At 52.7% G+C, this 23,581-nt stretch overlaps 1 protein-coding gene across 1 annotated transcript; it reads right to left on the reverse strand.

The window, feature by feature from the left end:
- On the reverse strand, nucleotides 1–22,763 carry IP6K3 (inositol hexakisphosphate kinase 3). Its single transcript, XM_010994528.3, has 6 exons — nucleotides 22,608–22,763; nucleotides 12,852–13,224; nucleotides 6,308–6,518; nucleotides 5,004–5,179; nucleotides 3,713–3,888; nucleotides 1–1,390 (listed from the first exon to the last, which is right to left on the reverse strand). Exons 2-6 carry the CDS (start codon nucleotides 13,048–13,050, stop codon nucleotides 965–967), a joined length of 1,188 nt encoding a protein of 395 aa, XP_010992830.1. The 5' UTR covers nucleotides 13,051–13,224; nucleotides 22,608–22,763; the 3' UTR covers nucleotides 1–964.
- Nucleotides 22,764–23,581: the final 818 nt, after the last annotated feature.

A 23,581-nucleotide genomic window follows, 5' to 3' on the forward strand; every position in this document is an offset into this window, starting at 1 on the left:
TTGGGTAACGTATCTCAGTGCTTGACTCAAGGGCTTTGTAATAGGTTTCCACAGTGCAGAAGAAGGAATTAATTGGAACCATTTGTTCTCTGTTCCGTATTTATGCCTGTCCACTCATCTTGTAAACATTGCGCCTGGTCTCCTCGGTCCTCCAGGCTCCTCTCTTCTGACCCCCCCCCCAAATTAAATAAATAGTAGCGGAGAGTATAATTTCCCATAAGTGGCTCTTTTGTATACGCGGTCCACCCCCACCAGAAGCTGCATTTCCGGGTCAGAGCCGTTTCGTGGTCAGAATCTGGCAGAATCATCACTTCCCATAGGACCTGCCTCTCCAAGGGGAAAACATGGAGATGCTGAGGTCTTGGTTGGCCAGTGCTGTGTCTGGGGTTGACCTTGCCCATTCAGAATCCAGGTCCAGAGCTGGGGTGATGGGCAGGTCTCTCCCACTTCATCCTGCCCCACCTCCAATGTCTCTGACGAAGGTAAGAGACATTGTCAGCTCTGTCTGCCCTGGGAGTAGGCAGCTCCAGCGAGCAGGAAAACCATAAACACACTCTCCAGGCTTTTTCAAGTAAGGTTTTTTTTTGGCCTCACAGCTCATGAGGACTGCAGCATGACAACAAAAAGCATCTTTAAATGCAAATACTCCAGAATCTCACTGTAATGCTGGCCTCTAACTCCTGCTGCACCCCTCCCATGTACTTAGCAGGGCGCCGTTTCATACTGACTGTCCAACCGACGATGACTCGCATTAGTGCAAGATGCCAGGGTACATAGAATTACCTCTGGTTTCTTAGCAGCTGTTAATATAGCCTGCCATATGTAGAGATGGCTTTTGAACATAGCTATAATTATTCCAAAGACATCTCAAGGGTATCGAGACCTCCCTAGCTACCAATAGGTCCCCTTTGAGAGCTATACTCCAGAAAAATCTAGATGGGCCCAACAAGTCTCATTCTCCCTCTTAAATATCCTGCAGGATCTGGATGAGGTTTTCCAGGCCAAAAATATAGCCCGGATCTGGTCCCTCGTAGGTGGTGTGTTCATTCCAGGAGCCTTTGTAGGTCGTGTGGGCAAAGTCGATCATCCGGATGTCAACTTTGACGACTCCTCCAGCATTGCTGCCGTGGGTCGTCTGCGGAGTCTCTGGTGGCTCCTGCCCATCATAGCTGATGAGGAGAGAGCTGGAGTAGAACCGGTAGGAACTCTGGCTCCTAATGACCGAGAGGAGGGCCTGGAGCTGGCGCTGGATGGGCTCCAGCAGCTCCGTCCGGAGGCGGGTTCCGTTGTGCAGGAACTGATGGAGGGTTTGTCTGAAACCTTCCACTGACAGTTTTCTTCCATAGTACTTGTCTTTGCAGAGAAAGTGCTTCTTATCAGTTTGATAAACCTTACATTAAAAAGAAGACAGAAATGTGAAGAACTGCAAACTTAAAAAAAAAAAATCGCATCTGCTACAGTGGCAGCATCACAAGCTAATATATATACAGATTTTTTGAGAAGCAGGGCAAGAATGGTTGCAATGAATGGAAAGATGATCGTTCATCAAGCACTGGTGTAACTTTTTAAAATTGCTTTCTGTGCAAGCCTTTAATAGGAATCCAAGGTCTAAAGATCCTTCACCGTGCAGAGGTGACCCTCCACCCACGAGGAAAAGGTTTGGATCTCCTTTCTTGTGAATTTCCAATGTCAACCTCCAAATCGTGATTTAAAGCCTGGCTTCCAGCCCTCTTCAATTCAAATATTAGCAAACCCAAGCGAGAAAGCTTTAGTAGGAGTCTGAAATCACAGCCAATGGCCTTGGAAAGCCAACTAGATTCAATTTTCCCCAACAAAGTTTATAAAGTCCCTTCTCTGCAGATACTAAGGAAACCATATCGGCTCTGGGGGTAGAGCGGGGGTGAGTTGTTTGAAGATGAAAAGACAGGCTGGATCAGGTGTGGATGGAGTTTTCAGGCAGCCCGTGCAGCTCAGTGGAGCCTGGATGGAGCAGGGAGGGCTCAAAGCAGTTCTGTGGGGCTGGGTGGCTCCTCTCCTTGGCACCAGCTCCCCTCCCCTCCCCTGTCATGTCTTGGCCACCAGAAGGGAGCAGATGGAGGAGAGATGCTGATGGGGGGACAGTGGCAGCCGCTCCCATTTTATTCAGATGGCATGGGCATCAGCAGAGGCTGAATGGAGGCCAGCGGCTGGCATGCCCAGAATGTGAGTTGGCATACCTCTGCCTGGCACACCTGGAAAGGGCTGCCCGTATCTGGTCAAGACAGTTTCTCAGGTCTCCCCTGCCTTTGAATTACATGACATGTTAACAGAAAACCAGAGATGAAAAAATTCGAAAGATACAATAGACCTGGTATTGCCTTTGGAGGACTGGAGACTGGCTGCTAAATTAGCCATCATAAACACATGACAGGCATCACTTCCTAAATAAATCAGATCAATTTCGGGAGGTTTGAGGTCCAGAGAAAGATTCCATTTGCACCACAAATCATCACACTCCATTCTCTTGAGGACTGCATTCCAAGCCTTCCAAGGGACATCTGTGCAACAAATTTATAGACTCAACTTCCAGCTTCAAGGGGTGGCAGTTTCAATTAAAGAAAGCTATAACATTTACCGTCAAATCGGTGTCTGGTTTTTGCTTTGAATAGATAGACTCTCAGAGTGAACGAGTGGAGAAAGTTTATTTCCTCCTGTTCCCCTGCTGCCCCAGCCTTAAGCTACATCAGAGCAGCAAAAAATGAGGCTTGGAGTCTGAGCAATAAAAAATTAACCATTCCTTTGCTGGGCTTAGCGGGTTATGACCTTCCCACTTTGTGAACCAGAGCAAGTAGCAAGAAGAAGCAGAAAAGGTGTAGTAAGAAGAGGGAATGTCTAATAAGGATTCAAAGAGCAGACTGCCTCACGGCATCTGAGAAGGAGAAGGCTCGGCTTCATTGTTCAAGAGAACGAGGAATCCACGGAGCACACAGAGAAGCTTTCCCTCGGTTCTCTCCCTAGCCCTGCTCACACACTGTCATCAAAGCTCTGCTCTCAATATTGGTAGGACCTACATGGCCACTATGGAAAGTTCCAGCTACCAGAGTTAAAAAATGGTGGGGTTTTGAGGGGGAGGGTATAGCTCAGTGGTAATGTGTGTGCTCAGCATGCACAAGGTCCTGTGTTCAATCCCCAGTACCTCCATATAAATAAACAAGCAAATAAAAACCTAATTACCTCCTCCCCCACCAAAAAGGTATGTGTGTGTGTTTTTTTTTAATGGAGGCACTGGGGATTGAACCCAGGACGTTGTGCATGCTAAGCACACACACTACCACTGAGCTATACCTTCCCCACTAAATATTAAAAAAATTTTTTTCTTGGGGGCGCTAATTAGGCTTATCTATTTATTTAATTTTTTTAACAGAGTTACTGGGGATTGAACCCATGACCTTGTCCATGCTAAGCATGCCCTCTACCACTGAGCTACATCCTCCTCCCTAAATGGTGGGTTTTGACACTACTATCCTACAAGGTGCTCTTTAAAAAACCCAGTGTGTCCTAGACCAGGATTCGCATTTCCTTGGTGAAAGAGGCGCCTGGCTGCCTCCTCTGTAGCTCTTGCAAAGTGAAGAGCCCTGCGGGGGCGGGGCGGCGGTGTCTGGATGGGAGACATCCTTGTCACCAGGGGACATGCTGGGATGCTCAGCCCCTCAGCAGGCCCTCTGCCACCTACCTGCATGCCGCAGATGCGCATGCCCAGGCAGGCTGAGGTGCTCTGAGCACACTTCCTCATGTGACGGGCCTTCTTCTCCTCCGACACGTCGTCCCCGTGCTGCCGGGTCCCCATCTTCAGGTCCAGGACGCAGGGATGCTTGTACTGTGACACTACATTTTCCAGCAACAAGAACCCTGGTCACACTATGTTAAGGAAGGCTCCGAGGACATAAAGGCCCCTGCTCACCAGCGGCAGTTCGCAGGCCTCAGAAGCTGGCTGGAGATTCCCTCCTCTGAGCCCCATCCCTCCATTCCCATGTCTTTCATTACAGACCAGCCTGTCCTCACTATTAAGAATTCAAGGTATTAACTTTGCAGGCTGCTTTAATAAGTCCATTTACTTAGGGGGAGTTTACAAGTATGTGAGCTTCTTTTCCTTTTCCTTTTTGCTCTAAGGTTGGAATTTAAATGCAGGCGTGAAATCCCTGGCAGGCCATGCTCAATTTACATTTTATGGTAGAAAATCATAAGGCTAAAACCTCGACTCACTGAATGGGCCAGTACCTTTTGGGAGACGTGGGTTGATATTAGCTTCAGAGATGAGTTGCAGGAATATTAATTTCAGAGGAGTAATTATCCTGCAAAAGCTTCTTAGGGATTCAGGCTGTAGATGTATGTTAGTAAATACTGCGAAACAGGCCACCGGTTTTGCGGGAAGGAGTCCAGTGGTGATAAAGGGGGCATTTCAAGCCTGAATTTGCTCACTGAGTATGTGCAGCCTTAGGGGGATGGGGGAGTGCCTCTCCTAAGGGTCCACCCCACAGGCATCTCCCTAAGAGAGAAAACACATACCCTTCTCACCCACCAACTCCATGAGAAGACAGCTGTGGGGAGAATTGGGAGGGGTGGAAGGGAGGTTGGGGTGCAAGGACCCACCCTTTGAGCAACCCCACTGCCCCCACCCAGTGTGGCAGTCATCATTCCCATCTGCCCACAGAGACCCCCAGCCCAACCCATCCGTACTGCCCAGGCGGCAGAGACATGATCAGTGGCCCAAGTAGGGGTACTGTGTTCAGCTTAATTCTCAGTCTGACTCTCCCAGCGGCTAATTTTTCTTTCTGGAGAGACCTGGTTTCTTTTAGGACCCAGGTTTGAGGGCTTGTGCCTCCCATTCTCCCGCCCATCAGTGTCTCCCCTCACCCCTCCCTTGGCCCTGCATGTGTGTCTCCCCTTCCCGCCCCACCCCCATTTGTCTCTGTCGTGCCCCTGACAGCACCGTGTACAGTGGGCGGCAGAGTGGGCGAGGATACGGTGCCGCTTGTTCTCTGGGTACTCAGTGCACAGGCGGCTCAGGTGAGCCTGGTGGCAGCGCAGGCCCCACGGGTTAAAGCTTCTCTTCTCGGCCTGGTTCCCGTTAGCATCTTCTATCAGGGAGGGCACTTGGGCCTCGAGGTGGAGTTCAGACCTCAGGAGCTTCGTGGCCGGGCTGCGGGCCAGGGGAGCACACGACAGTCAGGGCACTTGTGACTGACTGGGCTCTCCGGGGCTGGACCCTGATGTGGACTGTTCCTGGCTACTGTCCTGCAGGGCCTCCCAGTGCCCTTCCTGCCCCGCTCAGTCCCTGGGCACCAGGTCAGTCCATGCTGCCGGCCTCGAGGGGTCTCTCTAAACTCACAGAGCATGTCACCTCCTCAGGGGACTGAGGCGGTTTAAATTCACTTGTAAGTGATCTGGGTTATTAACTCCCTACAGAAAAAAACACTGTATGGAGGCAGAGACCCTGCCTGGAACCAGAAGACTGGAGGTTTTAGGTTGTTCCTGTGTTGTTATCTCCTGGAGACCTCAAATGCCATCGGGGTGAGAATCATGGATCCTTGGTCCAACCTCTCCCCTGCCCTCTGCATCTTGGCTTCCCCGTCTGTGACATGGAGATAATGTTCTCCACTTCCTGACACCAAGCCAGGAGGCTTAATTAGATCTGCAGTACTCCTTGGGGAAGGGAGGCGCTTTCATTGTATTAGCTCCCTTTTGTTTCCCATAAATGTTTAAAAAATCCCCAGGGATGGTTTTCACCTGAGAAAGGTCAGCTAACACTAACAGAGTTTTCGGAGACCTCTCCAAGGACCTCGGGTGCCCTGAGCTGCCTGTGTCTCCAGGGCCCCCCCGAGCACTGCGTTGACCTCTCTCCTTGTCCTGTCCCTACCTCTAAGGAAAGATGATTTCCGAGAGACATTAGCCACACTTTTCCTTTATGTCAACTATTCTGGGGCTTCTGCTCTGCACATTCTCCCCCCAAGAGACCCTTCATGGTCTCAGTGAAACAGGTATTTAATTAAACAAACCTATACCGAATGCCTACTCTGTATAGGATGCTGTGTGTGCATCCACTTCTGAGATGAAAAGCATCAAAATCCTCCCTCTAAAAATGGCACAAAAGAAAACGCCTTCCTTTCTTTGGTCACACTGGTTATTCTAGACAGAGCCTTCATCTGAGTTTCTCAGTTTTTCGGCTCCAGCCCTCATGGGGAGCTGTCGGCCTGGGCACAGGTGGGAGCAGGGCCCTGCTAGGGACAATCTGCCTGGTTTCTGCCATCCTGCCAGGTGGCCCCCTTACCTCTCGTTGAGCGAGTGTGCCAGCTGCGTGTGCTGCCACTGGGCGAGGGTGAGGGTGCCGCCACCTCCTCCGGTCTGCTGGAGAGTCTGCAATATTGCCACGGCCGCTGACTCCGTGGAGACCTTGAAGGGCCCCCGATTCTCCTTCAGTGGGTTGGCGACCAGGCTGAGATGGCCTCGGCTGTCTTTCCGGAGGTGGACAGTGATGGTGCCTGCAGAGCACGTGGGCAGGGGGAAGGGTTGAGAGACCAGATGGCACTTACCTGAGTGAGTGCAATGGCCGATGGCCTTTTGAATTGTACTCTCATGACACTGGTCAACCTCCCCTCTTCTCTGACTCCTCTCTCAAGAGCTCTGGGGACTGGCCTGAACCCAATGCTGTTCCAGAATGAGCCCAGAGCCATGGAACCTGCAGAAAATGGCCTTGGGCTGATCTTGGCACAGCCTCTGCTTTGTTGCATTTTTTTCTGCCCCTTCACGCTTTAAACAAAGCAGCATGTACATTTTATTCTCGCATTCCGGTTCCTCTGTGCACAGTCACACCTTCCAGTCATATCACAGCACGCCGCCTGGGCCCTACCTTGGGGCATCCGAGCTGGTCCTCTGCAAAGAGGGCCTCCACCTCTGGGTGGCAGTGAAAAAGTCAGGGGCCCGTCCCTCCTCCCCCGTGCCCTCTGCCTCCTTCATCACCCTTTCCCTCCCCTCCATTTCTCTGTATCTGACCAGCTTCTTCCAGGAAGCCTTCCTCAAACAGCCTCGTGGGGCTCCAGTTGCCCCTTCATTCATCCTCCCCCATCTCTGACTTTCACACTGACGTGCCCTGTTTCCTTTGGTTGGACGCTCGGCACAAGAAGATTATTGACAGAATGTGGTTCTGTGATAGAAAACAGGAGACTCGTGAGATTTCTCCAACTGACAGTACCTCCTCACCCCCGGTGTTTGTGATCAGGGCCTGACCTCTAACTTCAGGTGTGGGCTGACAATGAAGGGTGTGAGCACACCCACTGAATGGATGCGCTAACCAGGCCTCTCCTTTGGGACATTGGCCAGGTAGGGTCTGTAGCTCTGGCCTGTACATTCATGGCTCTGTGGTCACCCGCTTTGTACTTCTTGCTCTGGTGGCAGAGTCCAGGCCTCCCTCTGTGGGGCTTGGCATCCAGTGGGTGCCCAGCCTCGCCAGAGTCCTGGGGAAGATGGACGATACACTCGGTCATGCACAGGAGATGGCCACACAGATGGTTTTGCGAGACCCAGGTCTCTAGAGTCCTTGGTTCCCTGCCCTTCCTGCAGTGGATGGTGGGGAGGATCCTCTCTTTGCTCCTTCTACCAACCCACTCTCCACTCGTCTCCACCCTGCTTTGTGCCTCAGGGGCTGACTCTATGACTGCACCAATGGCTTCTTGCTGGCTGGTTTGGCCAATGAGGGACATTGGCAGGTGCCGGGGGTGGGGGGTGGGGGGGAAGGGGGCGGAGAAAGGTTGGGGCTGTTATTCCTCTGGTTTCCTCCCTGCTGCAGCATGGCTCTCTTGGCTGCCTCACCACCTCCTGTTGTTCCTTTAATTCTCGTGCACTTCTGCAAATAGCCCCTTTAAAAATTCTCTTTATTTAATCCCTTTTGCACGTACCACTCATTTCCCACTGGGACCCTGACAGAGTGGGAGGGTTGCATGTGACCACGTCCTCCCAGGTGTTTATTTCCTCCCCCGGCCACTTGGTTACTTCAGCGTAAGTGGTCATTTCTGCTGAACCAGCAGTCAAGGCAGCTGATTCGCCTTCATGTGTCCCTGCCCGGCTCTCCTGGGCTGCTCAGAGCAGACACTCACTCTCAGGGTTGCTCTATAATTCAGCAAGTCGCTCTCCAGACCCATCTGTGCCTAGCTCAGCGGTCTCCCTGGGCCAGCCCTGTCATCTCAGGTTCCCAATGTCTTAGTTCTGCAGCCTCAGAGTGACCTTCCTTTCCCTCAAGCTCCTTAAAAAACTCTGCTCTTTCTCAGCTCATCCCAGGTCCCAATGTCCTGTGAAGTAATGATGATGCTAATGATAACTGCGTACTTGAATCTGGCATTCTGTAGTTTACCTGGACACCTGCAGGCATCCCTAGACCGAGCCCACAGAGCTGTTCTGCTCACAAGAGCAGAGGGCTGACTGCAGGTCGGTGAAATAAGTACATAGTAATAACCACTGCCTGGTCTTTTACACCTACTGTACACCAGCATTATGTGTGTTTTGTTTATTGCTAAGTTATAGCAAGCCTGCAGGCTGCTTGACTGTGGTCACTGAGGCCCAGAGAGATTGAATAACTCGCCCAAGGTCACACAGTTGGTAAAGGGCGGAGCTCTGAGAAGGCCACGCCTGACCTAGATAGGGAGACAGCTCAAGTTGTCACATGGAACTTTATCGGGAGACACTGGTGTCGTCATATTATGTTTACCCGTGTGTGGAAGAGGAACACTCCTGCTGTGTCTCCGGTCACATTTGTCCTGGTCATTCTGTTACGTGGGAGCAAACAGAGAAGCCATGGTGCCACCACCTCGTGAGAGGGCCATCAGTGCAGAGGACTGGGAGCGCCAAGGAGCCCAAGGACATGCTATTATATTTCCAGCCTTGATTCCTTGGCGGGAGGGTGGATCTGCTGGTTCCGGGGAGGAGGACTGACCTGGGAACCACTCCCAGGCCCCAGAGCCGCCCTCCCACCCCATGTTCAAAAAGTGAGGGGAGCTTGCCGGGCTCTGTGCTTGTCCTTGGGGTGTTCGGAGCCTCTTGGCTGCCTGGGAGCCAGGAAAGGGCAAGGGCAAAGCCCTTTCGGATCTTGTGAAGTTCAAGTTACCATCCGGCGGCCCCTTGGACTTTCCTATCTGTGATGCTATGGTGACAGGCCTACCAGAAACCACAGTCCTGGGGATCCCTGGGCCCAGGAGGCCTCCCTGGAGGGACAGGAAATGCGACCTTCACCTGCTTCTCTGGGCTCCAGCTCTTGTCTGATCTCATCCATTCTGAGTGTCTAAATAGGTGGAGGCTAGCAGAGGTGCAAATAACCCAAAACCAATAAAATCCAAAAGTCATTCCTATTTCTCATTTTGTCAGAGCTACCCAGCCAGACTCCATGTCCCTGCCCTCTAGCTCTGTCTCCCGTGTGCCTCTGCCCAGCTCTATCTCCATCTATCTGTCTTCCCTCCCTCTCTCACAGCCCTCCCAGCTCAGCCAAGCCCTTCCCTCTGAAAGCTGGGACCACAGCACATAGCAGTCTTGCAAATAATCTCCAGGTGCCTGCCCATGACAGGAGCAGCATTGTCAGTGGAATCTGGGCTCCTTGGGACCTGGATTGTTCTTTAAGTCAAGAGCCACACTGGCCCTGGCCTGGCTGCCAGCTTCCCTGTGTGTCTGTGAGGACTAGGCCTCCTAACACTCTGTTGCCCCTGCTTGGCCAGGAGAGTGGGGGACCCAGCCAGAGCACCCATCTGCCTGCTCACCAGCCCTCCCCAGGCACCTTGACTTGTGACCACATCTGCTGGGCAGACAAGAGTGCTCACTGCCGTGCCCAGAACATCCCAGCAATTTCGATTTGGCCGAGCAGCTTCCGTGAATATTCTGTCATGTATTTATTTTTAAACTCATGAGAACATTTATTCAACGCCGTCTGTAATACGAATCTGGCTTATCCATTAACCAACTAGACCTAGGAGTATGTCCTTACTCACCCAAAGCTGACAGGCAGCCTGGGGGGCAGAGGAACACAGCCCCAAGGGGCTGTCATGCCCAGGGAGCCCAGCGAAAGGTCCAGGGCAAGCTGCTGGCACAGGAAGGCCGTCCTTGGGGATGATGCTCCTGCCCAGCACTCTGATGCCATCCCTGTGCAGGGTGAGAAGGGAGTAGGCGTGCTCCGTGGCGTGAGGCCTTCTGGGCTGTCCCTAACAGAAAGAAAAGGGGAAACCCCTGTGGTAGCCTTATGGGCGTTTGAGTCCCTCTGATCTGAGGTCACTAGCTGAGTGACTCTGGACAAGAAACCTCCCCTCCCTCATTGGGCTGGATGACCCCTGAGCACTGGCATCTGAGGAGCCTGCCTCTTTAGTGACAGTCACTGGTGGAGTGGGCCTGGGGAGCCCAGAGCCCACATTCAGGAGCCAGACCTTGGAGCTTTGAATCCTGGCTCTGCCTCTCACTGGCTGTGTGGCCTGAGGCGAGTCAGGTAAACTCTCTGTGCCTCAGTTTCCTCATCTGTGAAATGTACCTTCCTCAGAGAGGTGTTGTTAGGACTAAATGTGAGTTAGTTAGTCCACGGAAATTACTTGCAGTGTGTTTGGCACTGAGTGAACACCAGGTAAGGGCTGGTTGATACTACTTTTCTTCTCAGGTGAAACAAGAAGCCTGCACAGCCTGAGGCCATTTCCCATCCCAAACCTGACCTCAGCCACCTGCCCCAGGTGTCTAAGACCCTGAAGGGCCCAGTTCTCAGCCTTTTCCTAGTGTCTCCTTAGATGTGTGTTTCCTCGGGTGGCGCCTGGACACTGACACCATGTGGGTTGTGTTCTGGCCAGTGAGGGAATCAGCATTTCTGCATCTTTGAAACGTCATGTTTGGGTGTCGCAGCAGCCCATGGGTGCTGCCTCACTGTCATCCTCAGCTGGGCTGCGTGGTCTCACCTGAGGGATGTCATGTGGTTCCCTGACTCAGCTCCTCCCAACTTGTTTGCAGACACAAACTCTCCTGAGTGAAGCCCCAAGGCAGAGACTGATACGTGAAGTGATGACAAATTAATCTATCAAGTTAGCGGGGCCCCAGGGCAGGCGGTACCTGGATCGGCCCAACCTGAAGGGGGAAGCAGGGCAGAGGAGGGGTCTGGGCAAAAGACCAGTGCCCGAATCCATCCAGAGGGGTGCCGTCCTGATGCTGCAGAGGAATGGCACATTCAGGCAGGGAGCAGGGAGGGCACCAGATTGGGGTCCTGGAGACCGACCAGCCTCTTTCACTTCCCTGCTCTGCCTTTGGCTGCCCTGGCAGTCTGTCTCAGCTCCAGAGCTGTGTCAAACCATCATGAAATGCTGCGGGCACAAGCTACCCCACCTGAGATCCCACCACCCTTTTGCTGGCTTGAGTTCAGTTGTGAAAGGACAGATGTTAATTCCAGTGGGTGCTCTGACAAGACGGGCAGTGACCCACAGCTGATGGACAACACCAGCCTGAGGCCCCAGAGGAGGCCTGCACAGGCTGTACACCAGCCATCCTCCCCGTCTCTCACTGGTCTTATCTCAGACTCTCAGGACCTAAGCAATGCCCAGGGCTCAAGGCCTTGGCCTTCCCTCAGTGGGTCTCAAACTGGAGCATACTGAATACAGATTCCTGGGCCCTGAACCCAGAGATTCTGATTCACAGGTCTGGGATGGGGCCTGGGAATCTGCATTCACACTCACAGACACACAGACACACACACACATCAATGATTATGGTAAAGTGGGTTGATCTCAGATCATACTTTTTTTTTTTGAGGGGGGTAGGTAATTAGGGTTATTTATTTATTTATGTAATGAAGGCACTGAGGGTTGGACCCAGGACCCCGTGTGTGCTAAGCCTATGCTCTACCACAGAGTTATAACCTCCCCCAATCCCAGATCATACTTTGAGAAACACTGATGTAGATCTGCCTCATCCTTCCCACTGAAATGCAGGTAAGTTTTTAACTGACTTTTTGGGATATTATCATCACCTTCACTACAGACATCATTTGGACTATGAAGGCAGAAGCTTGCAGTAGTAAGTTCTAAAATCCTTTAAAAGAGGTCTTTTCTCTGAGCAGTCATCCCTTTGCGGGGCTGGCAGCTGGCAGAGTCATGCCCTGAGCTCAGTGAACCTCACTGACCAAAGGCTGGATGTGGACAAAATGACCTGCCCCATGGATGCTGGCTGGCCGCCCTGAGTGCCCCTGCCCAGAGACCCACAAACGGCACCTCTCCCCATCCAGACTTCTCTCCCAGAACCCACTCTGGGCTCAGATCCAGAACACACACTGCTCTAAGTACCATTTCCCCAGCTACACCAGGATGGCAGATCATGCCCCAGCTTTGCCCCTGGATGAGGGTTCTGGTTTCCCAAACACAGACTGTTCCAGCTCCTCTGTGCCCCATCCCAGACTTGAGGCTCCTGCCACCCATCTGGGTCTCCAGAGTGAGGTGAAGGAAGCTTCCTTATGTTCTGTGTTTACCAACCAGAGTCGCGGGACCCAGCCATGACACTCCCGAAGTGCAGACCAGAGGTCCCATCAGGGTGGGATGGGGCTGGGGGATTACTTTATCCCATTCTCAATTCCTTGAAGCCTGATGGCTTGAGCTAATTGGTAGGGACACCAAATGGCATTACACTCCAGGTCTGGAGGCTTGAAGAATGCAGAGAAAGTGGGGCAGTGAAGGCCAGCTGGGCTGCAGGAGAGGGGCAGGTCTCCATGGCAACCCTGAAACACACTGTGTTGCTGGAGGAAGTGGTGGGCGCATGTGGGTCAGCTGGGCCCAGGGTTGGGGCACGGAGCACGGCTGGCTGCCCGGACACTCACTTACCTTTGTACTGTGGCGTGAAGCGCTTCATGGCAAGCGGCAGGGACTCGTAGAACCTCTGCTCCCGGGAGATGAGGGGCTTGCACACCGTGTGCTCGTCATACTTCATCAGGCTCAGGTGCCCCCCAACCTGGTGCAGGAAGGGCTCCAGCGGCACGCCCACCCTGGCATCCCCAGCGTCCATGCTGTCCTGCACAACCATGCCTCAACACGGGGAGGGGTGCCTTGGAAATCCACAAGAGGAGGGCCTGAGGGCGCGGTAGCAGCTCCTGGACAGACGGCTAGCCTGTCAGCAGTCCTCAACTTTCTCCTTCTTGGCCTTTATCTCTGTCATAGCACAAGTGTCTTCCTGGCCAAGGACTCTTGGCAGGGGCCCCTGGAAAGCAGAAGCGGAAGGGGAAAGGATGTGAGGGAGCTGGGGACTAGCGGGCAGTGGGAGATTTTGGAAGGACCCACAGTCCCCAGCCTGGACCCACAGGTAGTTAAACAAGACTGTAAATAGGCATCGATTACTTCTGGAATAATCTGTTACAAGCAACTGGTAACAGTTATTGCCTCTGGGGAACAGGGCTGAGAGGGAGACTTTTCACTAAATACTATTTTGTATGTTTTGAATTTAAATTTTAAAACATTAAAACAATACACAAAACTATAAGCTTTCAGAGTGTAGTGAGTATGTCTGAAGGTCTTGTGTCACACTGCCTGCCTTCCTTTGGGAACTGATCCCAGGCCCAACAAGAAGAGAGAAGAACCCCTGCTGTTGGGGTTCTCCCCTCTTTGCAAGGGGTGGAGGGGTACAGGAATGCTTGATTATTTTCTAGCATATATACATCCTGCGCACCATCATGGCTCCACAATTGCTGTGTGACTTGGGGAAGTTACTAAACCTCTCTGGGGCCCAGTTTCCCCAACTATAAACAGGATAATAATGATACCCACCTCACAGAGTTAGGGACAGAACTGAGATAAAAGTCCATGAGAGGGTTAGCTCAGTGCCCAGAGCTAAGCACTCAATAAATGTGATTTACCATGATTATTTCTAGCATTATCGCAGTGGTGGTCATATTTCCCTACCAGTTGTGGGAAGACTGGCTTTGTTACCACTGCTTGCAAATGACAGAAACAGGGCCTGTGATGGTTTGATGGCTTGCTGGGGCCCACCACAGGGTTCCTTGCCTCTCGGCCTGGTCCCCCAACACCTGAGTGTCTGTCACCCTCTCTAAGGGCCAGCTTGTCAGACCTCAGGCAAACGCTGGAACTCTGGGCTGGAAACACAGCCCCTAAAGACATTCTGACTTTGTCTCAGGAGAGTGCCAAGGAGACACTGCAATGGGGGCCTTATTCGTCCTGTTTGAGAGGACATTCCCACAGCGGTGCCCGTCTCCACAGAGTTATTAATACTCTCTCCTCTGCTGGACTCCCGGCCGAGGATGCAACCAGGCTGGGCAGCGCTGGGCATGACTAACCCTCTATTGCCCTTCAGTCCAGACCATGGGCATGGCTGGCTGGCTCCACGCACAGTGGTACCTATCAATTTGTTCAGGACCCTGACTCAGAGAAGCTCCCACCACCAACCTGGACCTCCAGTACCAGGTGGCATTGAAAGCCACAGTCTGGCCCATTCATTCCCCTCCGCAGTACTCTCCTGAACTGGCTACTGTTTGGCAGGCCACAGAGCACCCCTTTAGGAAGAGGAAGGGGGTGTCTTCTGTCCGGTGTGCACATTTGCTTTGCCATATGCCTGGCTGGAGTGTGCCTGGGGAGGTTGGGGTTGCTGGGTGAGGCCTTGGGGTGGGAGGACTGAGGCCTGATGGCCAGGGGCTGTGCCTGAGACAACAGCCTAGGTCTCTCCCAGCCCTCCTCTGAGACTGCACAGAGGTGACCCCTACTTGGGATCCGCCCCCAGGAGCTGAAAAAAGAAGGAGGAGGCATTTAGATGCCAAGGGAAATCGAGAATTGGCCCAGGGATGAGTTGATATCTTCAGTCTGGTTATCAGATAAGGTAGCACAGTTGCTTGGCCAACCCAATCCGACTCACAGACTCAGCCAAGGCAAGAAAGATGAAAGCAGAGAACGCTGACGTCGCCCACTACCTCCCCTCTCACCAAACTCACTGTGTGTCGGCCTCTGCCAGCTGACCTGTCCCCAAGGAGAGGGAGGCAGAGGCGCTTCTGGTAAGCAGAGGGACAGCCAGGTTGTAAAGTTCATTTATAGCCACTCCCGGAAGGAGCCTAGGCCCTGGCCCTCACACCAGCTCCCCAGGGCCTGGCGCCAACCAGGCCTGGCCTCACCTTTGCTAGCCCAGCTCTGCTGACAAGTCCAGGCGGGGTCCCAGGCAGGCCCTCATGCTGCCTTGCTGGGCAGTCCACCACCCTTCTTTCCCCACCCCACCTTCTCCCCAAGGAGCTCTAAGGACATGGATGTCACCTCGCAGTGGTGGCATGGGGAGGAAATAGCAATAAATGGTGACAAACACACCGTGTTGCTGTGTGCCAGGCAATGTACTCTACTTAGGGATTAACCTGTTTAAGCCTCACAACTGCCCTGTGATGTAATTAGTATTATCAACTCCATTTTACAGTTGAAGAAAATGAGGCACAGAGAGGTTAAGTAACTTGCCTGTGTGCACCCAGCTACTATGGGGAAAGCAGAGATTTGGATCCAGGCACACTAGCCCAGAGCACGCTTACCCACCATGCTGCGGAGAGGCTGAGGGCTGCTGTTTGTCTAATTCAAGAGTCAGGAAATTGAGCCCCAAGGAGGCTGCGATTTGGCCAAAGTCACCAGCAAGTTACTGGCTATGGCTGTGCTGGGACAGGGACCCAGGTTTTCTCGTCCCCCAGGGCTGATATCTCCTACCCTGTGCCCCCTGGTCTGCCCTCTCCTCACTGATGACAGTAAATTGTGTCCTAGTGGTAGCTGGGGTCCAGATCTCTGCAGAAACCATCATGCGGGGTCAGGCGAGGTTCCCCCCTGCCCCTGGACCTTCTTGGCGCTTTCTGGCTGAAGTGTCAGCCAGGCCTGAGAGGCTCTGTCATCCATAGTGCTTCTTTCTCCCATCCCTGCCACCCTCAGGGTCAGATGTTCTCAGGAGCCCAGGCCAAACCTTCTTGGGGAGCATGGACGAGGCACGAAGACCTGGGCCTCTGAGATGGCCCGTGCAAAGCAATGCAAACTCTCCCACCCCCAGACTTGGCGTGGGTTAGCAGTGGTGGGGTGTCTGCTGGGTAACCAGTCTGTACTTTTAAAAAATCTGGACTTGAAGCTGGATAAACTGAGGCCCTTTCAGTCAAAAGTCATCTTAGGGTGTAGATTAGGGGATGTCTGAGGGTCCTCCGGCTCTCAAGCCATGTGGTCTGAGGTTCTGACAAGGGTGGGTGGGAAGGGGCGGAGGGAGGATGCATGAGCAGTGGCCTCAGCATCGGGGGCGCCTGCCCAAGCAAGTGGGCTTTGCTGCTGCACGGGGAGGCCTCTGTGGCTTCCCCTTGGCACTGGTGCTGACCTCGGTCTCCCAAGGAAGTGCGGGTTTTCTGTCTGGTGCTGTGGGACTGAGCTAGAGAGGCCCTCCACTCTGTGACCGGCCTGGGCCTTGGCGTTTGATCAATGCCTCTGGGCCCCGTTCTGATTCCCAAGAGCACTGGGCCAGGGCTCAGGCACCCAGGTCTGTTCCTGGCATTCCCACCAGCTTGCTGAGGCCCTGGGGATGACTAGGTTCTGAGTGACTGAGTCTTGGCTTACCGCCCACTGCCACAGCCTTGTCAGGATGCTCAGATGACAAAATGCACAGCCCTCCTTTGTGGAGCCCTCTCCTAAGTGTCTTTACTGCTCGAGATTTGTCACTGCATGGGTTATTCTCAGGACTGACTCCTGTGACTCAGCTTGGGTGCTGGGAAGGCAGGTGAGTTGTTCACCTGAGACAGGACCTCACGCCCCACCCTCCTTGACACACTGAAGGGCTCTCTTTAATGCTTTGGAGGGAGACAAATGTCCCTCTCTCCACATCATCTCCAGCCCACGCCTCTTCCCACAGACCCACAGGCCAGACCTCTTGCCCAGCATCCTTCCCTAGTGCTCCTTGGGGAGGGAGAAGAGGGAATAAAGATGAAGGAGGGAGGGAGGGAAGGAGGAGGCGGAGATGCTCCTGACCAGAAGAACTCAGCTTAGAGCCCTGCCCTCCCAGGAACGGTGGACAAATGGCCCCAGATCCCTGTGTCCTCCTGCCTTGTCATTGGGTCATGTCCTGAATGAAATGACTCTAGGCTTCACTCCAGGAGACTCAAGGGCTAATTTCTCTGATGGGGCCAGCCATCGAGCTGGTTGTTAAATGAGGCCCTGGATTGTCTGTGTCAGTGCAGCCCTGCAGGGCCTGAGTGATAGCCAGCCTGCCACTGGGTTGCAAGACACTCCCTGGTCTGAAAGGAGGGTCATGGACAGCAGGGCCCACAGTTGTATCTGGCTTCCAGAGTGGGGACAGATGACAATACCAGTGATGCCAGGCAGAATGACAGATGCCACCCATCAAGCTGAGGCACATTTTATTTCCTCTTCCTGAGAGCCTCTGTGGGTATAACCTCTACCCACATGCTAAATCTGAGTTCATTAAAAATTACAGAAGATATACCTCTTTTAGAACTCACCTCTCCCATTTTAGGGAAGATGGCAGGTGAAACCACACATCAAACTGGTAAGAGTTCAACTTGGAATAAATGAGACTTATCAGAGGCTGTCAGTTCCTTATAGCTGGAAACTCGCTGGCTGACTGTGGTCATTGTCAGGACTGTTCACAAACATTCTCGTTTTCCCTGTGGGAACATGGAATGATTGCACTTCCCGTGCGCTTTGAAGGTAATCGTGGCCCGTCATTGCTACGTGGATTGGAGTGATGTATGTCACTTCCGGTGTGAGCTTTTAGAGTAAACTGTTCCCTACATTCTCCTTCCCTGGCCAGGGTGATTTTGGAAGCACAGTCACTGAATAACTACATGTAGGATATGTAGCATGATCGAGAAAGAAATCTTGGCTTTATTAGGCCACCGAGATTTGGGGGTTGTTTTTTACAGAGCACAACCTAGTCCATTCTGATTGATTCACCATCTCACAGCCAAATACTCAGTATGGAGCCCTGAAGTTGAAAGCAACCTCAGGCACCCAAATACTTCATTGCATAAATATTTCCTCTATGATAATAGCCAGTCCTATTGAACATCTTCTGTGGACCACTGGCTTTATAATCCCCATTTCTGTTTTTCAAGAGAATAATTTTTGGATGGAGAAAAGTTGCAGAGCCTGCCCAGGATCCAGTGCTAGTGAGCACTAGCCTACGTCAGAAGCGGGAGACTTCTGGGAGCTTCCACTTGGCTGGGCAGCGAGAGCGCTACCCCTGGGTTTCTGCGGGGTGCTGGGCAGTGTGGATTCACTGTGCTGTGGGTGGAGGGCTCCCACCCATGGGCCCTTCCAGACCTGACCCAAAGCCACATCACCACAAGCATTATTTGCAGACTAGGAAAGAAATACCCTTGAGCTTGATAATTTCTCAAATGTATGTAAACGCTTTGGTGATTGCCAAAATACAAATTCATTTAAAGGCATTATTGAGTTCCGAGCAGTTTTTATCATCATCTTTTTTCTCAATCAACAGATACTAAAAGCATAATGAATATCGCAGGGGGACTTGTAGGGAACAAATTATGTTGAAAAATGAGTCCTAGTTGAAAAGGTTAGGAGAGATACTGCTGTCAGCTGAGATGCAGGTGGTGGTGAAGAGTCCAGGGAGGGGTCTGAGATGGGGAGAGATGGAGGGTCAGCCTAGGGGAGCTGGAGGAAGGTCTGTTTTGGGGCCTGTGTGCAGAGAGCAATAGGGAAAGGCAGACAGGTAGGGAAATGGGACTAGAGGGAGGGCAATGTGGGGAGGATGGAGGCTGACGTTGCTGTGGGCCTGGGCGTGCAGTGGGTGGAGACCCAGCCTGGCCACACGGTCTAGAGATGCCTGTCTAGCCACCCCCTGCTCAGTCTAGGTTGCCTGAAATCACTGAGATGTGGAAGCCTTCAGGACCACTTCCCAATAAATCTGACAGGGAGGGATGTGTTCTGGGGAGGAGATAATTAAGAAACAGCTTGTAGCAAAAGAAGACTGCAATATAAAATGTGTCGGGCTGCAGATTCAGAAGCAGCATGGTTTATGGCCTGCCCTCTCGCCTCTGAAGCTCTAATGTACATTTCCCAGGCCGCTCCGAGCCGGAGGTTTGGTACAAGTACCATTCAATGTCTCTGTGATGCCCAAGGGAGCATTTTTTCAATCTATTAGGGATGAGAGAACCCGAAAACCATTTAAAACCGCTTAGGTTGTAATGGGCAGGAGAATGGAGTCTGTCACGTGGCAGGGGGTTGTGCATTATCTGGGGCCATCCGGGCTCGGAAGGCACAAGATTATTTTCTGGGGGAAAAAAAATCAAGTTTTAAAATCCATTCTATAAATGACTCAAGGGGATGGTGAGCCTTCCATCTACACAGTCCCCCAGCCCGGTGGGATCAATACCAAATGCTGGGGGACATCACACATCACCTTCCCAGCTGTGGCTGAAATATGTGGCTTTGGAGAGCATCCATCTCCCAGGGAAGGCTTGATTTCCAGAATCGCAGAGCAATATTTCATATTCCTGACTTATTTCTGAGCTGATTTTATCCTTTGAGGGAAGATTTTTTCCCCCCTCTCCTTTTCTCTTAACATTTAAAATCTCCCAACGTTCCTCCAGCTTGAGGACCAAATGCGATTTTAATACGGTGATTATTAGTTTAGAAGCCCTTCAGCCCCTGACAAATGTCCTTAGCAGCACCAGCAATGTTCCGAGCTTGCTATCAGTAAGGGAGACGCATGGGGCAAAGATGACTCAAGGAGCCGAGCGCCGCTGGAAGGGATGCTCTGGGGGAGGCAGAGGCTGGGAGGGCTTCTCCCTCTCAATCCCTAACACATCCTGATCCATGATGGCACCTCAGGACCTCTGCCTCCCCCCCCCCCCCCCCCGGGCATGGCTGGTAACCAATCCAACAGCCCCTCCCAGGCACGCTTTGCTCCTTGAGACCTCTTCCCCTTGAAGCTGTGCCCAGGATCTTGAGTGTTGCTAGCTATCCAGACCTGCCCACTTCCCACGTTTCTCTAAGTAATATGACCAGCCTCCTGCCTTATGAGCCAGAGATAGATGGTCTTGCCAATGGTTAGTATGGTATCTTTATGACTCTAAAAAGAAACAGCTTTTTCAGGTCAAAACACAATAGTGGGCTGGAGCAAGTGAATATGTGAGTGTAGTCACCATCCTTCAGGCCACGGAGCTGAATTGGCCAAGTCTGAAGGGCCAGTCTTTCCCCAGCAGAGGGCAGCAGCAGATGGGCCAGAACAGCCCAGAGTGGAGGCACTCAGGCCAGCCAGCACCTTGGCCCAGCGACCAGGGAATGTATTCCCAAACCACCCTGGGTTTGCCAGGCCTGTCCTCAGAGAACCCAGATGGCGGCTGAAGGGCCCCTGCCTTTCCCAGAGAGCTGTTTTTAAAGAGCTCAGAAGTTGTCATCAAGGTGGTTGTCTCCCTCACATTCCCTTCTCCTCTTGCCACCTACCTTTTTCTAAAGGTTGTCTGTAGCGGGGAGGGGAGCTTCCTGCCACTGGTGAGGCACATTCTGAGGAGTGGGGTGCCTGGCTTGAGTCACAGGGGAGGGATCCCAAAACCTGGGACAGGGGCTTGCCCAGGAGGTGGGGCCAGGGCCCTTACAAGTACCTCTGAGCAGAGCGGAAGTGGTCTTCAGTGTCTACAGTCCACTAGCCCTTCCCCCGGGGTGGGGTGGGCAGACCCCACGCCCCCTTCAGCTGCCAGCTGAGCTAGCTTGCCCAAGCCAGCTCCCTGAACAAGCCAAGGCTTGATGCTCATAAAGTTGATTGCTATTCCCTGGTGGCTGCTGATAAACAAGATAGCAGCCATATGGGAAGGATTTATTCAGGTGTCCTGCTCAGAGCAGGAGAAACCAGGGGCACGTGATGGCCACAAGTGAGCTCGGTGTGGTCTGCTGCCCCCAGGATGCCCTGGGAGAGACCACTGGGAGGGCTCTAGGGGCCACAGGCCCTTTGCAGAAAAGGAGTTTCTCAGATCCCTGATAAGGAGCTGGAGTTGTGGGAGCATGATGGGGTGAGGGTACAGGGAATCGGCACAGGGGGCTGGGAGATCTGGTTCTGCCTAAACTCCCTGTCCCTTCCTCTCCAGGCCTCAGTTTCCCTCTCAGTACTGAGAGCTGCTGCCCCAGCCATGTTCTTACTCTCCTGGGACACAGCTGGCCTTTTTTTTTTTTTTAATTGAAGTATAGTCAGTTGCAATGTGTCAATTTCTGGTGTACAGCATAATGTCCCAGTCATGCATATACATACATATATTCGTTTTCATATTCTTTCTCATTAATGGTTATTACAAGATATTGTATGCAGTTCCTTGTCTGGCCTTTAAATTCAGCAATTCATTGTGGTTGGGGGGAAAATTGGGAGGGGAGGGGATGGGAGGGGTTGGCAGAGACGCTTCTAGATTGAAAGAGACTCAGAAAACATACTGATCTGATCCCCCTTGATTGGATCCTGGTTTAAACAAAACAATAAAAACCACTTAGGGGGAATGAGGGAAATTTGAATATGGACTGGATGCAGACGTTCTTGGGGAGTTAATTTTGTCAGTGGGATAAGGCATGGGGTTATGTAAGGACCTGTACTGAAGTACTTTGAAGGGAATGCTGTGAGGTCCATAAATCACTTCAAAATACTTTAGCCTTAGAGAATTCAATGAAGCAAATATGGCAAAACTCAAAACAACTGTGTAAATCCAGACACGGGATATGCAAATGTTCATTGTGTCATTCCCTCTGTTTTTTCCCATAGGCTTAAAGTTTTTCATAGTCAAAAAGATTAAAAAATTAAACCACATTGCTTTTAAAAACTGACAGCCCAGGTCTTGCCCCATGGGATCGGAATCTCTGGGGAGGGGCCAGCCATGGATGGTTTTAAGGCCCCCAGAGAGCCCGAGCACCATGGCAGTCTCAAGTTCAGGTCTCAGGTTCACTGGGGGGCCCCCAGAGACTACTGCCCAGGGCAGTGGGGGCCCCTGGTGGTGACATGCCTCCGATAGCCATAGTCCACCACCACCCCCCTCCATGGGAGCGCCTGCACCCAGGCCCCAGCAGCTGCCTGTGGGTACTGATGTCATCCAGCCCCGTGGCCACACCCGGGGGAAGTGGGGCTGCTGGGATAGGACATGCTGTTCCTAGGGCCCAGGGGGTGCTGCCTACTTCTCCTGGGACAGCTGCCTCTGTGAAGGGTTAAACCCAGTGTGGAGTGCGAACCGTTGGCTCCAACCCCCTGCACCTGCCCCTACAGCTTCCTCTGCAGTCCGGGCTCACCCCAGCCCTCCTGCCTTCATGCAGGAGCCAGAGTCAGAGACTCCTGAACACCCTAGGAAGGGGAGGGCTGACTCTAGGGGAAGGGGGAGAGAGATGGGAGAGGAGCGAATGACAATTTCTATGTTGCTGAACTGTGCCAACACCCCCCACCCCCAAACACACAGACACACTAGCACCTCCACAGAGCAGACCCCTAGTCAGGGGGTCCTGGATGGAGATGAAGCCCATTCACTTGGTCCCCCGTGGTATGAACAGACCCTGTCGCCATGAGACTCCCCTGGTTCAGGTCTCATCAGGATCCTCCCTTCCCGTCCCTATCCCCTAAGGCAGACTCACCAAAGCCTCACTCCTGGTGGGATCGTGGGAATGTGTGGAAAAGAGGGTCCAGTGGAAACTAATCTTCTCTTTCAATGCTTGTTGTCTGTGGTGTTGGGTAAAGACCTTTCCCAAGGTCCCAGCGTGGAGAAGTCACCATCCACTATAGCACTTGTGGGGAAGTCTGTCCAGACTCAGGTCTACCCAGAGGGCTGGGCTACAGAGGTCTGGGGAGGGGAGGTCACCTGACCCTTAGGAAGGGCTAGCAGGGGCTGGTTGGCCTGTCCAACTGTCAGCTGGTATTGGGCTGCCCCAGGGGAGGGCCTGGGAGGGAGTCTGGAGGAAGAGGAGGAGAGTTCTGCTCACTGACTGGATAGATGCCAGGCCCTGAGCATCAAGGGCCAATTGCCCCAGGCCCCTGGTTAATTTCTGATTCCCTGTTCACGGGATAAGGCTGGGATTAGGGTCATGTTCTCCCAGCCCCCAACTCACTCCCTGCAATCTCACTGCTGGTTTGTCCCAAGCACTGGCTGCCAGAGAGTCTTGCAGCAAGACATTCAATCAAGTCAATCAGCTTGAGGACAATCAAGTATTTTTTGAGGCCCTTGTAAGGAGGCCCTGGAATCTGCCAGCAGTGCGTGTTGTCGGGGAATTATGGTCAGGGTGTTCAGCCAGTCAAAGGGCAGTTTCAGTGTGTTTGATGAGAGGACATGAAGCTTAGAGGGGCCCCTCACCCAGCCTGGGGGAAGTGACCTATGGAGACAGAAGGGAGAAGGAGGGTCATCCAGGTTGGGTTGCAGGGAGGGTGGTGAGAAGAGTGCCTTGGCTAAGGGAAGAGCATGTGCAAAGACCCAGAGGCAGTGGGGGTGGGGGGTGGGGTCGGGGTGGAGAGGTGGAGGCACTCCGGGTGGCTGGGGTAGGCAGGGAGTGGGGAGTGATGATAGATGAAGCTGAGGAGTGGGATGTGGGCCTCACGGGCCTATATCCTCAGCTTC

Source organism: Camelus dromedarius, chromosome 19 (assembly GCF_036321535.1).
Source record: "Camelus dromedarius isolate mCamDro1 chromosome 19, mCamDro1.pat, whole genome shotgun sequence".
Lineage (NCBI taxonomy): Eukaryota > Metazoa > Chordata > Mammalia > Artiodactyla > Camelidae > Camelus > Camelus dromedarius.